This window comes from Erpetoichthys calabaricus, chromosome 5 (genome assembly GCF_900747795.2).
Source record: "Erpetoichthys calabaricus chromosome 5, fErpCal1.3, whole genome shotgun sequence".
In the NCBI taxonomy this organism is placed as follows: Eukaryota; Metazoa; Chordata; class Cladistia; order Polypteriformes; family Polypteridae; genus Erpetoichthys; species Erpetoichthys calabaricus.
This window is the reverse complement of record NC_041398.2, coordinates 168,733,640-168,749,223: the sequence shown is the minus strand read 5'-3', so window position 1 is coordinate 168,749,223 and position 15,584 is coordinate 168,733,640. Positions and strand designations below refer to the sequence as shown.

At 39.0% G+C, this 15,584-nt stretch overlaps 2 protein-coding genes across 4 annotated transcripts in view; one reads left to right on the top strand and one right to left on the bottom strand.

Annotated features, from left to right (window-relative positions):
* Positions 1–13,294, bottom strand: part of LOC114652041 (OCIA domain-containing protein 1-like) — a 78,734-nt gene extending 65,440 nt beyond the window's left edge. Inside the window, exons 1-4 of one of the 2 annotated variants that reach the window (XM_028802205.2) lie at positions 13,125–13,294; positions 1,999–2,083; positions 1,585–1,638; positions 856–903 (exon numbers count right to left, since the gene is read on the bottom strand). In XM_028802205.2, the coding sequence (XP_028658038.1) occupies positions 856–903; positions 1,585–1,638; positions 1,999–2,083; positions 13,125–13,184 (247 nt within the window). In that variant the 5' untranslated portion in view covers positions 13,185–13,294. The remainder of the gene's footprint in view (positions 1–855; positions 904–1,584; positions 1,639–1,998; positions 2,084–13,124) is intronic. The other variant, XM_028802207.2, reaches the window with a different exon arrangement.
* Positions 13,295–13,929: 635 nt separating this feature from the next.
* fryl (furry homolog, like) overlaps positions 13,930–15,584 on the top strand; it is a 621,684-nt gene continuing 620,029 nt past the window's right edge. For both annotated transcript variants that reach the window (XM_051927632.1, XM_051927631.1), the window contains exon 1: positions 13,930–14,212. The gene's annotated coding sequence lies outside the window, so the exon portion shown is untranslated. The remainder of the gene's footprint in view (positions 14,213–15,584) is intronic.

Below are 15,584 nucleotides of genomic sequence, written 5' to 3'. Positions count from 1 at the left end.
TCTTTGTAGCTAAATGCAATGTGTAAAAAACTGACCTCTGTCTTACTCTTTTTCCATTGTTTACTGCTCTCTTACCTTCTTAGTATTTTTTATTTAACATTGTGATTTTTTTTTAAAGATAAACAAATTTAGTGTATAATTGGGCATAGTATGAACTGACTTAGGCGGCACGGTGGCGCAGTGGGTAGCGCTGCTGCCTCGCAGTTGGGAGACCTGGGGACCTGGGTTCGATTCCCGGGTCCTCCCTGCATGGAGTTTGCATGTTCTCCCCGTGTCTGCGTGGGTTTCCTCCGGGCGCTCCGGTTTCCTCCCACAATCCAAAGACATGCAGGTTAGGTGGATTGGCGATTCTAAATTGGCCCTAGTGTGTGCTTGGTGTGTGGGTGTGTTTGTGTGTGTCCTGCGGTGGGTTGGCACCCTGCCCGGGATTGGTTCCCTGCCTTGTGCCCTGTGTTGGCTGGGATTGGCTCCAGCAGACCCCCGTGACCCTGTTTGGATTCAGCGGGTTGGAAAATGGATGGATGGATGGATGAACTGACTTAAAGGTATTTCTGCGTGTTTACTTTTTAATTAAAATTTTTTTCAATTTAACAGTGTATCTATTGAAATGTATTCTATTATTACTTTAGCTTATTAAAGTATGATGGTATTCAAGTGCATAGAGTGAAAAAAGAGCATTATCATCATTTCTTTCCATGTGTTTCAAAAAGGTTTAATGTGAACTTTAACTGAATTATTTGAAAATGTTCATTAAGTGGTTAAAATACATCTGTAATTTAAAGAGATTTACCTTCTAGAAAAATCCATGTGCTTATGAAAGAGAATATTTAAAAATTATTTATCTTGGTTACTTACATGCAACCTTGGGAACTGAACCAAATCGTGCCGAGGAAGTGAGTATTCCTAAAATGTAAATAAAAAAACAATCACGCATTAAAAAATACACTTTCTTGCAACTTTATAGCTCTATGACATTAAATTTAAACAACTAGTAATATCTATTAAAATCTGAAATATAAACATTAGAACTCTCTGCCACCACAAGTGAAACATGCCTGGTAAACAGATGGTACTACTTCACAGAAAGTTAAAAATTCAGGGTGTCACAGAGCCTATTCTGCTTTGTTTTAAAGAAGGGACTGCAAGTATATCACACAAGACATGCGACAGAGGGGAGACCAGGCATCAGGTAGCCAGCCCAGCCCAAAAAATTTACTAAAGAGGCAATAGTACTGTTTTACTTCCACGTTCCCCAGAGACAAAACAAATACGATGAGCCAAGGAAAATTACTGTTCTCCAGCCTTTCTTCATGAGGAAACAATGAATGGTGAAGAGGTTACTCTAGGAAACCCATAAGGAGATTATTAAAGTAAGACAGACACCAGCACCAATAAAAATTGACAGGCTAAGGCGTATGTTTAATTTCAGCAAACTTCAGATAGCAAAATCTTCTATTTTTATGGAGTTGGAAGTTAAAATATTGCTGCAGTATAAATAAATAAAAAAATTGACAATATAATAGAAAATAGGACTGGCTTCTTTACTGCATAATCTCCAATACTACCTTTTCGAGTGCACCTTACCCCTGGCAATTAATCCTTGGGTGACAAACATGCCTACAGCAGCAAATGGCAAAGCTGTAAAAAAAAAAAAAAAAGTTAGCAATTTGTAATTAACAAATATAAACAAAAAAACAGAAATGCACCCCAATTTTTTTATATAAAATACAATACATATGCAGTGGTCTATATCAAATTGAATTGACAAGAAAAAGTCAAGCTTTTAGTGGAGCAACCTTAATTACAAAGTTGTATTAATTAAAAACACATTCAAAATTTATTGTTGGCAGATATAAAGCAAAATTAATTGTTTTCAATTTGGTCATATGCAATAGACAGAAATTACTAAAAGAGTTCATGTATATTTTGCATTAAAACTGAAAAGTTAATCACAAGGTTGTTACTTGCAGGGGACAAATGAAAAAGCATAGCACTTACACCTATACCAGAAACTCTCATCGTTGCACTCCTTAAACACTCTTCTTTCCTCCTCTGTTGGAACATATGCCATACCCAATGGGTTCTACACAAATATGAAATATGAACAACACATAACCTAACCATAATTTTAAAGCAAATAGTACATTTTAATTAATTAAAAAAATAGTAACAGTGTCTGCAAATCAGATCTCTGTTAGTTAATAGTGAAAGACAATGACCCATCCTACCTGTTAAGCAAAATAAAAACTGGGTAAGCATTTACAAAATAATTATCAAGTATAGTTTGCTAATTCATTAATACCTTTAAAAGTAAGTGTATATATATGAAATGTTTAATCAAGCATAGCTCAAATAAGAATTCATTTATATCCAAAAGTGAATACACAATACTAAAAATAAATGTTTAATGAGATGTTATCCAGTTGTAGGAATCAAGTATAAAGGCAATTGTGTTACTTTTTAAAATTGTAGAAATATTCATAAATAATAATTATATAAAACGGCGGGGTAAGGTAGGGGTGCTAAAACTGCTCCACCCTTACTTCCCAAGGATGCAGGTAATATAGCAAGTTTTTTTTGTCTTGAAGTCAAACAGTACAAACAAAAGAGTCATGGATGTCAGAGCCTATCCTTGCAGAATCAGGAATTAGGCATTAAACAACTGTGGGAGGTCCCATCCCAGAACATACTCACTTAATACAATGGGCTAATTGTGAGTGACCAATCAATCTAATCAGCCCATCTTTTGCATGTGAGGGGAAACCAAACTATGTGAGAAAGAACCCATACAGATTGAGACTCAGTCTGGAGTTCTACCCCAGGTTCCCTGAATTATAAGTAAGTAATGCCATGTGGTCTCACCTTCATAAATTTTACAAGCAGATTGTAAAATGAAAGACAAGTTAATATGGTTAAATAAAGGCTTATGTTTTTCACTTTTTTGTGAGGTGTGTAAATTTCATTTGAAAAGTAGCCGTGAACCCAGAGACATCTAAGTGTCAGGAAGCAAGATGAGGGCAAGGATGCTTTGGAGTTAAGGTGGTGGGGTAAAGGTTATTAGTAATTAGTGCAGAGGTAACCTTTTGTTACATGCATGTTACAACATGTAATTAAGAAACAATGTGGAAACTCAGAAATGGGGCTGTCAGAGCAAATGGCACAATTTGAAGGGGCTGTCAGATCAAACAGCACAATTTGAATTTACCCAAAGAAAAGGTCTTAGTCAAAGGCAAAACTTGCCATGTGATTGTTGTTTACCTCACACCAAGTACTGTCATTGTGTAATTCCAGATGTTATACAATGTCGAGGTATTTTGCATATCTGTTATTGCACATCACTTTCATAATCTGCCTTTTCGTAATTTTGAATATTTGGCTTTTTATCTTTATTAGTAAAACTTACAGCTGCACCAATTCACAAAACAGTTTGGGACAATTTTTTCTGCCCCACTGTTCTGGTTTTTGACCTACACGTGTACTCTGAACAATTTGTTAAACACTACTCTGGTACACTAAAAATATCATTCTTCATATTCTCCTGTTATAATTTACTCTTAAACCTAAGAAGTTTAATTGTGGTTTTACACTAAGACTATCTCATTTACAAATGAAAAATAGCTGTCATAATGTTGTTTTTCTATTTATTATTAAAATTTACTTATATTCCTAATTTAAAGACACTTTTCAGTATCAGTAATACAGATTAAGTTACCTTAGTCAGCATGTGGTGTCACACTATCAGTCTCCATCTTATGTGGCTAGTCACATGAAGCATAATTAAAAACATTTAGGTCACCTTTATTACATTTTCTCTGCATCAGTAAGGGTGTAAAATATCTGGTTTAGTTTAATCCTGTCTATTATTCCTTCATGGTTGGTTCCCACCCACAGTAAATGACATCCTGCACAACAAACCTATCAAGCTGACTCTACACTCTGTCTGCTTGAACCAGCTGTGTTTTTTTTTATTATATTTTATTTCTGTAAAAACCTACTACATTCTGCATCACTTCTGATTTGTTGTTGTTGTTGTTTTCCCTAAATCATTTGTTAACTCAGAAGCTTCCTGTTAAACATCCAAACTCAATTTACAAACCTTTAAGTTGTTGGAAATAAAAAGGTTTGCGAAATAAAAATGATGCCCAAATACTTGACATAAATGGATAGTGTCTCAAATTACCAGTACTTTAAAAAACCTGCATAGCTGATAACAAAATAATGACAGTTTAGTGTGTTTAAGCAGTCATGGAGAATTTTGTCTCGGCTTCATACACTACATGGTCTAAAGTTTGCTGACACCTGACCATCACACCTACACATATATGAGTTTAATTTCTTCTGAGAAGACTTTCCACAAGATTTTGGATGGTGTGGAATTTCAGCCATTTCAGCCAAAAGAGAATTTTTGAGCTCATGTATTTATTTTGAGCATGAAGGTTTTCAATCAGGTTTCAGTTCATCCAAATGGTGTTCAGTAGGCTTGAGGTCAGGCCTCTGTGAAGGCCACTCGAGTTCCTCCACACCAAACTCACCAAACCCGGTCTTTATGGACCCGTCTTTGTGAACAAGAGCACACAGTCATTGTGAAACAGAAATAGGCCTTCCCCAAACTATGCCGAAAAGATGGAAATGCACAATTGTCTAAAATGTATTTGTATGCTGTAGCATTAACAGTACCCTTCACTAGAACCAAGGTTCAAATCCTGCAAAAACATCACAGATCATTACCCTTGCTCCATCAAACTTTATAGTAGGCACCATGCAGTCTGGAAGATAATGCTCTTCTCCAGAGAACATACAGTATTCCTACTGCTCCAGAGTCCAATGGCAGCATGTTTTACATCACTCCAGTCAACACTTGGCAATGTGCATAGTGATCTTAGGCTTGTGTGCTGCTGCTTGGCCATGGAAATCCATTTCATGAAGCTTCAGCACAGTCCTTGTGCTGATGTTTTTTCATGTGTCAGTTTGGAAATCTATGGTGAGGGATGCAGCAGACAGCAGGTATTTTTTTGCGCTATGTGCTTCAGCCCTTGGTGGCTCCACTCTGAGTTTGTGTTATCTACTGCTTCGTGGCTGAGGTGTTGTTGCTCCTAGATGCTTCCACTTCACAATAATAGAGCTTACAGTTAACCAGGGCAGATCAAATAAAGCTGAAATGGTGATGTGGTGTTAAGATTTAGGATAAACGCGACTTGTAAATCTGTATACTTCATTTAAGGCACACTGCACTAGTGTACCCCATCTTAAGCTTGTTGCTGCTTAAGCTTTCTTGCTTTCATTAGTGTAATGGCTTGTATTGTGGTCTGCCAAATTGAGCTATACACAATCTTCAGATGGTGCACAATTCAGCTGCTCTCCTTTTGACATAACAGGCTGTGATCCAGTATAACCCTTTTATTAATTGTAAAATATAAATTTTACCTTTAAAGCATTACATGACAAAGCCCTTTCATATTTATCTATTTTGATAAACTGGTATGCAACTAACAGAGGTCTTCAGTCTGCCAATGCCCATCTGAGCCTACTGATATTTAGCTTCTAAACTTTGAAATTCACTCTTAATTAGCAATAAACAGCTACAGTGTTTAAACATGTTTAAATAAAGACTTAAATTTTTCCTCAAGTAAAAAAGCCTTAAGTCAGTTTAAGCATTTTTATTTATATACTTTTTATGTAATTGTAAATTGTGAATTTCCCCTTGGGATTAATAAAATATCTATCTATCTAATTAATATCTCTTGCTCTATGTAATTTTATTTTAACCTTTGTCTTCCAACATTTTTGCATTTCATGTTCTTTCATGAGGTAAACTTCCTGAGACTTGTTGTATAAATAGGTACTGAAACAAAAATCTTGAATCAACATGGGTTGTGGTTTACCAGTACAATTCATTCCTTTTCTGAATCAGCTTAATCCAAGTGATGGATTACAACTTTACACTGAGCACATACTTAAATATAGGGATGCCCTTAACACTGCTCGCTCCAACTATTATTCCTCTGTCATAAATGGTGCTAAGTCTAGGCCTAAAACTCTTTTTAGAACTGTTAATACACTCCTCCAACCCCCTCCTCTAGCATGCCCTAATACAGCTGAACAGTGTCAGGCTTGCTTACATGTCTTTAATACCAAAATTGATCAAATCTATCACAGTTTCCCCTCCACACCACAGTCACTCACTCATTCTGATCTGCCATCTCCATCATCAAGACTTGCTTGTTTCTCGCCTGTTGACTCTCTTGCCATCTCTGAACTTATTAATAAGTCTAATGCCTCCTCCTGTCTGCTTGATCCTGCCCCCACTTCTCTGCTTAAGAAATGCTCATCCATAACTAGTATTCCTATTGCCTCATTGGTAAATGCATGTTTCATTTCAGGTTCTGTCCCTACTGCCCTCAAAACTGTTGCAGTTACCCCAATCCTTAAAAACCTGACCTGGATCCTTCCTTTCTCTCCAGTTACAGGCCCCTCTATAATCTCCCTTTTTTGGCTAAGGTGATGGAATGCGTGGTTGCTACACAACTCCATGCTTTTCTTCTAGATAATACACCCTGAGCCTTTTCAGTCTGAATTTCGTACACAGCACAGCACTGAGACAGCTCTTCTTTGTGTAGTCAATGATCTTCTCCGGTCTGCAGATTGCAGTTCCCTTAATATTCTCCTCCTTCTTGACTTAAGTGCAGCAGTTTACACTGTTAACCATGAAATCCTCCTGTCACGTCTCTCTTCTGTAGGCATCTCTGGCTTAGCCCTTCAATGGCTCACATCATATCTTTCTAATAGGCAACAGTTTGTCACACTCAGCCGATATAAATCCTCTTATCACACCTGTGTCGCATGATGTTCCTCAGGGTTCAGTCCTTGGGCTCCTTTCTACTTTGTATCCTTCCTTTGGGTCAGATTATTCGCAGACATGGACTTAACTTCCACTGTTATGCAGACGATATACAGTTATATCTTACTACAGACTCCCCTACAGATTCACCTCCCAGCACACTCACGGAATGCATCACTGATCTTAAGCTATGGATGGAAAATAACTTTCTCAAACTTAATGCCAATAAAACTGAAGTGTTACTGGTAGGTCCAAAGTCCCAACTTTCTAAGGCATTCAATTTCTCTATTTCTGTTGATGGTACACTTGTCAAACCTGCTCCTGTTGTCAGAAATCTTGGTGTTTTGTTTGATACATCACTTAACTTTGAGTTACACATTAGGGGGGTATTTTTCGTACGTGGATTACTCGCTTAGCCGGATGTAATTGTTGACGATTTGGCCTGATCCTGGATCTGTCGGTTTTTTGAAACTCTTGCTGGAAGTGTTGTCATAGCAACACATCCAAATCCGCAAACCTGCTCGGAGCAGGTTTGTTCTGCGTAAACAAGGATTAGTTTACACACGTGATCAGTGACGGTGCGCGGAAGTCATCCAGTCAGGGCTTCGCCGTTCATGAATGAGCGACCAATTGATACTGGTGCACAAATTATACGAAGAGAATTTCATATAAAGAGGGTTTTGCACGATCGGCAAGATCCTTTATTGCCCCCAGAGGAAATTCTGTACGAAAGATACAGCTTTAGCCGAGGGGGAATATTGTACCTCAAAGATTTATTAGCTCCGTATATTCGAAGTCAAACTCGGCGAAGTCGGGCTCTAACAACCACACAGACAGTAGGCATTGCTTTGAGGTTTCTTGCAAGCGGCACTTTTTTTATATACTGTAGGCGATGCGGAACATCTATCGAAAAGTGCAGTTTGCCAGGCAATTCGTAAAGTCTGTTTGGCTCTGAAACATTTCCTTCAGGTTTTCATTGTGTTTCTTGGACACCTGCGTGTGCAGACAATAAAAGAGGCGTTTCATGCCATTGCAGGTAGGTAATACACAGGCTAAAACACCCACAGTTCCATAAAGAATCCCACAATCAGCCTAACATTCTCATTACCAAGGATTTCCAAATGTGATTGGGGCACATGGATCTGATCAGAGTGGAGTTTGATCAAACATTATTTGGAAAATGTACCTCTCCTCCTGATGAATAATCAGACACAGTGTCTTCATCAAATATTTGACCTTCGTTAATATCTCGTTGGTCAGACACAGGTTCAAGTGATATGACATTCCCTGCAACTGACCCAACAAAAAAGAGGGCTATATGGAACATACCTATAGCACACATGGAGGACAAATATGCAATGACCATCCTTTACCTGAAATGAAATAACCACTGCATCCTGCCACTGGTTCTGAGGAGGAGCTTCCCCCTGGAATGCCCTCAGAAACAGGGCGATGGGCATTTTGCTGGATAGCCAACTCTTCTGCAGGGGTTAGGTTTGGACCGTGTGGACCTCCACCTGTTTTTTGCTTGTCTGCCTCCTTATTAGCTTTAAAATTTATGTTTTTTATATTATATATGATTCTTTATGTCAACAATTCTTTAAATAGTTATATACCAATATTTACCAGTTTGAAGTATATTCTTGTACTTCACTTTAACCTGTTCCCATGTTCTCCTTGTGCTCACGTTTGATCTGGAATTATGACATATTAAATAATAATTAATCTGACACATAGGAAATGAAACGCTGCATTCAGTAAGTACAATGTACACTACTTAGCGTTTAATTTTTTCGACCACTTTTTGCCAGCCGTCTTTTCTGGGCTGGGCTGCTTTTGCAGTGTTACCCCTTGTGTATATTAAATCTTGAAATTCTTCATGTCCTTCGAATAAAAGGTCCTGCGCCGCGTGTGTGAAAAAAAAATGCGCCCGTTCTTTCGTCATTTTGTTGCAGCCTATCAAAGACTTGCTGATCATGTTTTCTAGACTCAATATATATGGGCTTTTCACTCAGCGTGGGCGCGCGCATTCATCTCGTATGTTTAGATCCAGCTACACTAATCTAATACACAGCTGCGTTTGAAAAACCGACTTATCTGGATGAGTTTCACTGGCATTAACTCATTCAAGATGAGGCACCTGATCTCGGATGGTTTAAGTGACGTACGAAAAATACCCCCTAGGTCTCTTTTCAAAATTTCATTCTATCATCTCAGTAACATTGCCCGCTTCCATCCATTTCTGTCCTTGTCTGATGCTCAAACTCTGGTTCATTGTTTCATAATGTCTCGTATTGATTACTGCAATTGCCTCTTCATTGGGCTCCCTGCAAAATCTATACAGAAGCTACAGTATATTCAGAACTCCGCAGCTAGGGTCCTCACCCACACAAAGCTTTTTGCCCACATCTCCCCTGTTCTCTCCCAGCTTCACTGGTTACCGGTTCCATCAGGGATTATATTCAAAATTCTGCTTCTCACCTTCAAAGCCCTATATAACCTTGCCCCCCTCTACCTCACTCTGCTACTAGCTCCTTACACTCCTTGTCGCGCTCTCAGGTCCTCGAGCAGTAATCTCCTTACTGTCCCACACACCAGACTCTCCACCTTGGGAGGCAGATCCTTCAGTGCTATAGCACCTCAACTCTGGAACTCTCTTCCTTAGTCTCTCCAAGATTGCTCCTGTTTCTGCACTTTTAAATCGCAACTGAAAACTTTCCTCTTCTACAAACTTTTGTCATCTGTGTAATTTTTTTTTTTTTACTCTGTATGTAAAGCGACCTTGGATTTGTGAAAGACGCTCAATAAATGTAACCTATTATTATTATTATTATAAGTGTAAAGCTATGCATAGCCAAAGCTTATTTCAGCAACATAATGTGCTAAGCAGGAGCCAACTCTAGAATGAGGTGCCAAAAAATTGCTGAGCACTGTCAATGCTTACTGTTGTAGATGCCACATGGGCTGGATGGGCATCCCAGCCAGGAGAGGGGATGATTCTTTATCTGGATGGGAGACTCCTAATAGGCAGATAAGCATCCCGGACGGGGAGGAAAGAAGGAGCAGACCCGTAAGGAAAGATCAGAAAGGATGAATGGACAGCCCATTGAAAAGAAAATATATTGATGGGAATTTGTTATTCCCCTAGCACGCTAGATAGCAGCAGCACTGCTATACTTCCTTAGAAGACTGGCATCCTTCAACATCTGCAGTAAACTGCTGCTGATGTTCTATCAGATGGTTGTGGCGAGTGCCCTCTTCTACGCAGTGGTGTGCTGGGGAGGCAGCATAAAGAAGAAGGACGCCTCATGCCTGGACAAACTGGTGAGGAAGGCAGGCTCTATTGTAGGCAAGGAGCTGGACAGTTTGACATCCGTGGCAGAGCGATGGGCGCTCAGCAGGCTCCCATCAATTATGGAGAATCCACTAAACAGTGTCATCTCCAGACAGAGAAGCAGCTTCAGCGACAGACTGCTGTCACTGTCCTGCTCCACTGACAGACTGAGGAGATCGTTCCTCCCCTAAACTATGCGACGTTTCAATTCCACCCGGGGGGGTAAACGTTAACATTATTCAAAGTTATTGTCTGTTTTTACCTACATTTTTATTACTCTTTAATTTAATACTGTTTTTTTGTATCAGTATGCTGCTGCTGGAGTATGTGAATTTCCCCTTGGCAATTAATAAAGTATCTATCTATCTATCACTGGCTATTGGTACCCATTGGAAAGCCAGCAGGGCATGCAGGGAAATGTAGTCCGGCAGAGCAGCCCTGCTAGAGTCACTGGGTGCCGCAGGGAGACAAGCTCCTTGCTGTAATGGACTTCCGTATAACCCGGAGGAACTTCCATCGGGCAGGGGTCCTTATACCGGAAGTATTCCCGGGTCCTTAATAAAAGGGACCTCACTCCAGTTGGAAGGAGAGATATTTTTTAGGTATTGGAGAGTGAAACCTGTGCTTTTGTGTTACTTTGTGGTATTACCATCCTTTATTTGCACCCGGGACTCTTTGTGTGTTTGTGTTGGGAGGTTTGGGCCGTTGCTGCCCTGGTTTCCATCACACTGTACATCAATAGAGATGCAAAAGTTGCACAATTAAAACAAGCACAAGACAAGGATACAAGCCTAGTATATAAAAACTGTGACTAAGGAAAATTTTGGAAATGTGTGGACAGTGAACAATCCCCTTTGTTTTATAAGGGGACCAAATATTCAGTTGAAGCTCATAATTCTGAAAGTAACTGAAACATCAGTTAACAATGTAGCAAACAGCTAAGCTGGGGCAGAGCACGCACCTAGGAACGTTATTCATGCTACACTGTCTCATCCGCAAATGAGTTGAGGTTGAAGAAAAAATAATTTTCCACACTCGTGGAGATGAGTGTTGTAGGTACAATCAAACAGACGGTGAACAAAAATGTATTCTATTGTAAAGTCAAAAATCTTGAAAACCACTACACAACTCAGCTTTATTTATTTTTGTTCAGTGACGATTCTTTCTTAGCAGTAATTTTAATGTAAACTAGCCAACATTTTCCCCCTGAATGGCACATATAAACAAATATCAGTAAGTACATATTCAACATTTAAATACAGTGTACATAAATAGATGAAATACATACAGTATTCATCCAAAAAATAATTCGACAAGGATGCTTTAAAAATTTAATGTCCGTTTGTCTTTTTAATGGGTAACGTCAGAGGTTGTCTATCATATATACAAGCTAGACGGTGACCTGTGGTTGCAAAGTTTATAGAAGCCTGGATGGCTGGCATTTTTACGACTCATGTTGATCTCCAAGGGGTCAAAACAGCTCTTCACTCTCAAGACTCTGTGGACTGGGAGCAAACATTTTCACATTTGCTTAGGGCATCAAAAAAAGTTTCCAGCCCAACTTCTGTTTTTAATTGGGACCCTAGCCTAATTAAGTGAGTTGTTCTTTCCCAGCTTCTGTGTTTAAAAAAAGTAAATATGTTAATATATTTTAATAAAAATTAAGCACTTGTGATTTTTTTTTTACTTATTATTTATGTTCATCTTAATTTCCATTCTGCCTCTCCATTATTCACTAATTAGTGGGTCTGACTATGAAGCAGTTGCTGCCTTTCATTATTTTGTGTTGTTCGCTCAGGTGTCTGCTTTGCTTGTTTTTAATTCTCACTATTAGGATATAATGAAGGGAGAAGGCTACATCGAATATGGGAAAAATAGGAAAACAACAAAAGAAAAGAGGAAAGCATTTAAAGCTATTGAAAAAACCCTAAAATATTTCAAAAATGTCTTAATTTAAAAATCATACTGCTGTGCTTTTCTGAATGCAAAATAAGAACAGAAAAAGGGACAAGCTAACTAAATGAGATTAGTGTGAATCTGGTTGAAACAAAAACCTGTTGCCACCGAGTGTTTAAGGACCGAGTTTGGGAACCACTGGTTTAGAGCTTCGATGCACTTATCTATTGCTTAAAGCAAGACGACCGGTTCTGTGATTGTGTGCACTTTCTCATACTCGGTAATTCGACGTGTAACGAGAAGATATCGCGAGTGACTGCAGGCTTGTCCAAAGTTTTATTAAGCCACAAATGTTTAATTTTTTCACTTAAAAAAGTCGAACAACTGCCGTTGGTTGCCAAGATAAAAGTAAATCTATACGTCAGAAAATACGAGTTCTTTCAGCATTTCTGTTTGGTTAAGGTTGTTGGGATGAATCTTCTGAGGAGTAGGTGATGCTAAGGGCATCGGAGGAACCTGTTGGCTTTATTAACTTAAGTTTATACAGGTTGTTATCTGCTCGTAACTGGACTTATATCAGTCATTTTAATCCCTCAATATGTAGAAGCAAAATGAACCTTTAACTGGGCGCATATATGATTATAGAGATAGATAGACAGACATATGAGAGAGAAACGGCGCTTGGTTTTAAATACAAGACAGCAATTTCTCAAAAATACTGACATTTAAAATACTAAAGAAACACTACAGTTTACACCTACTTAGTATCCAAGCAAAGCAGAACATTTGTACAACATGTTTACCTACTATGTGAATTTCCCATTGGGATTAATAAAGTATCTATCTATCTATCTATTTTTAACATTACTTCAAAACATTCGTTTATTCATACTCTGGCTCCAACCATTGTCATGTTACACTTCAAACAGTCAGCAACACGACGTTACTTGCCATTCTTGAAGGAAGCGTACGCACTTGTTTACACTGTGCATACCTGAAATAAGCGGACAAACATAGTAGAAAACTACTTAGGATTAACGCCGTGTCATCTTTTACCTGATAGGGGGCGCCTCTCTGTCCAGATGTCGGTACCCCTGCAGAAGATTCGGGAGCCATGCTAGAAGGCGAGAGAAGGACAACAAATACTCAGTCAAAGCGAAGTACAGTCCTCACCGACCTCAACAGAAAACCGGAAAGCAAGGCACCATCTGTTGTGACCCGGAAGTACTCGGCATGTCAATGAGACTAATCGAATAAATGTTAGCTTTAAGGCGATTTATCTATTCAATTTAGTTTAGTTCGGATTACTTTAAAAATAAGATTTGACACAGTTTCTGAATTTAAAGACATACTTATGAGAAGAGAAATAAGTGCAGTTTATACTGTATGTCATTATAAATTACCGACAGAAACAATGTGAAAACTTAAAAGCAGCGGCTTTCTCGTATGCTTCCGGTAGCTTAACTCCTTATTAAAAAAAATCGTCAAGCTTTTTATATACCGAGGTCACACTGTATACGATTATTTTTACGAGCCCTTTTACAAATTAAAACAACACAAAAATAAGACTTAAAATTACAGAAAAATCTACCCTGTGTCTTCACTGCTGTTTTTACCAATTGCTTTATGGCCGAGAGGGAGGTATTATTTTAACATGAGCCAATCACAAATGTGTCTTCTTACATTAAAATAAAAAGGTGGGAGACTCTTTGACAACGCATCTTTATCCAACATTATTGACAGTTCTGGTGACTAATGAACATTCAAAAAAGCGGGCATAAAGGACCCTTATTCTCAACCAATCGAAAAGCAGAGACATGTAGGCTGGCCCGACGGAAGATGGACAGTTCTGTTAACCGTTCAGAGAAGTCCTCTGTCAATGCCGTTAAGCAGGTTCGTGCCAATCTGACGAAAGTGGAGGTAGGAGCATTTCTGGGCCGTCGAGTTTTAGATGGAAAGAACGCACAAGAAAGAAAAAAATACATTTTGTTATAAAACCAGATTCACTAAAGGGAAAGAGCAGCGTACGTCAAGAAGTAGATTAATAGCATCGTATTTAATTCGGCGTTACATTTTCTCTGGAAGATACACGCGTAAAACGGAAGAGTACGGACTAGCGAACCCTACTTCAGTAAGAGAGGAAGGTAAGAATGAGGAGATTTTTTTAAATATTTCGGCATCTGCTGGCAACACTCACTGTTACCGGCGTGCTTTTGTAGAAAGGTGCCTGCTAAATAGGGGTGGTAGCGCATTGTTCTTAGGGTAATATGCGTAAACGGGAAGGGCGATATGTGAAAGAAAACGCAAGCACACACCCGTTCTGTTTCTTTTTCCGTTATGTAAAGCGCAGCGTTCTGCATCGGGCAGAGCCGTATAATTATTTTAGTAGTCATTCAGGTCTTTCTTCTTTCTGTGCTTGACAAGGGCGATTACACACGCGTGGCTCCGGCTGCCGATTGTTTCGTTGCCCTGGTACGCAGTATGTAGCATCGGCCAATTGTTTTTGCCGCCGCCTTCTTCTTCTTTTGTCCCCAGTCAAATGCTCTGGCTCATTCTAGTTAAGTGGACGGGAATGAAACGAAATACATCTATATGCTCAGCGGTGGCGGTTTAATTTCGATTTGAACAGGTTACTCGTCGTGTCTGCCACACTCTAAGTGCACCCCCCTCTACGTAACCCTCTGTTACGAAGAAGTGTGGAACTAGTGCTTGGAGGATGTAGTTACTTTATTTCCCATGCAAAGTGGCATCTTCGATTAAATGTTGCGCGTGCCCTATCTGTCACAGTCCACTGGTGTTGTCCAACGTCGAAGTTTTGTTGCTCAGTGTTTTTAACAATTTCTTCTTAATGTTTTAGTTACGGTTGGTTTAGTAACCGCTATCAACTAAGATCTGTCAGGAGCTCAAATCTATCGAGGCCCATCGTAAACTCGACTTTATAACTAATCGCCGTAGGACTGCCGTCTGAGCGTCAATACAATACCAAAGATCCGATGGAAGAGTAAAAGTAAAATGGCAAAGTAAGAATAAACATGCCACTGTAATAGGTTAACTGCAATTTTCTGGTTAAAGCGTCTGAACATCCTCCTTTCCTGTAGTTACGTTTAAATTGCCACTTAGTATGGTATATCAGTTTTGAAGGGATTTCATGCCCTCACCTTGATTTGGCATCGCCCCTTCAAATAGTTATTGTAGAGCAGGTCGCTTATATTCATACATACAGTTTTTTTCGTACTGCAGTTTAAAGTAGTGTTTCACCACCTGCTGGTGCGTTTGGGGCTACAGTACTTTCATTCTCCAAGGCAAGCAAAATATAAGAGGGCCCTATTTTAATTGCTGGGGCATTAAAAGCTTGAATATTGTGAAGAATGTTATTTTTTGATGAACCCCATCATTTATCATATTATGTGCACATCCTAAATTGAATTGCGTATGCATTCGTGGTTGTGTGGTCTCTAGAGTCTTTCCCCAAAGTCTTCCAAAAACATGAAAAAGTGCTGCACAAATATTAGATAG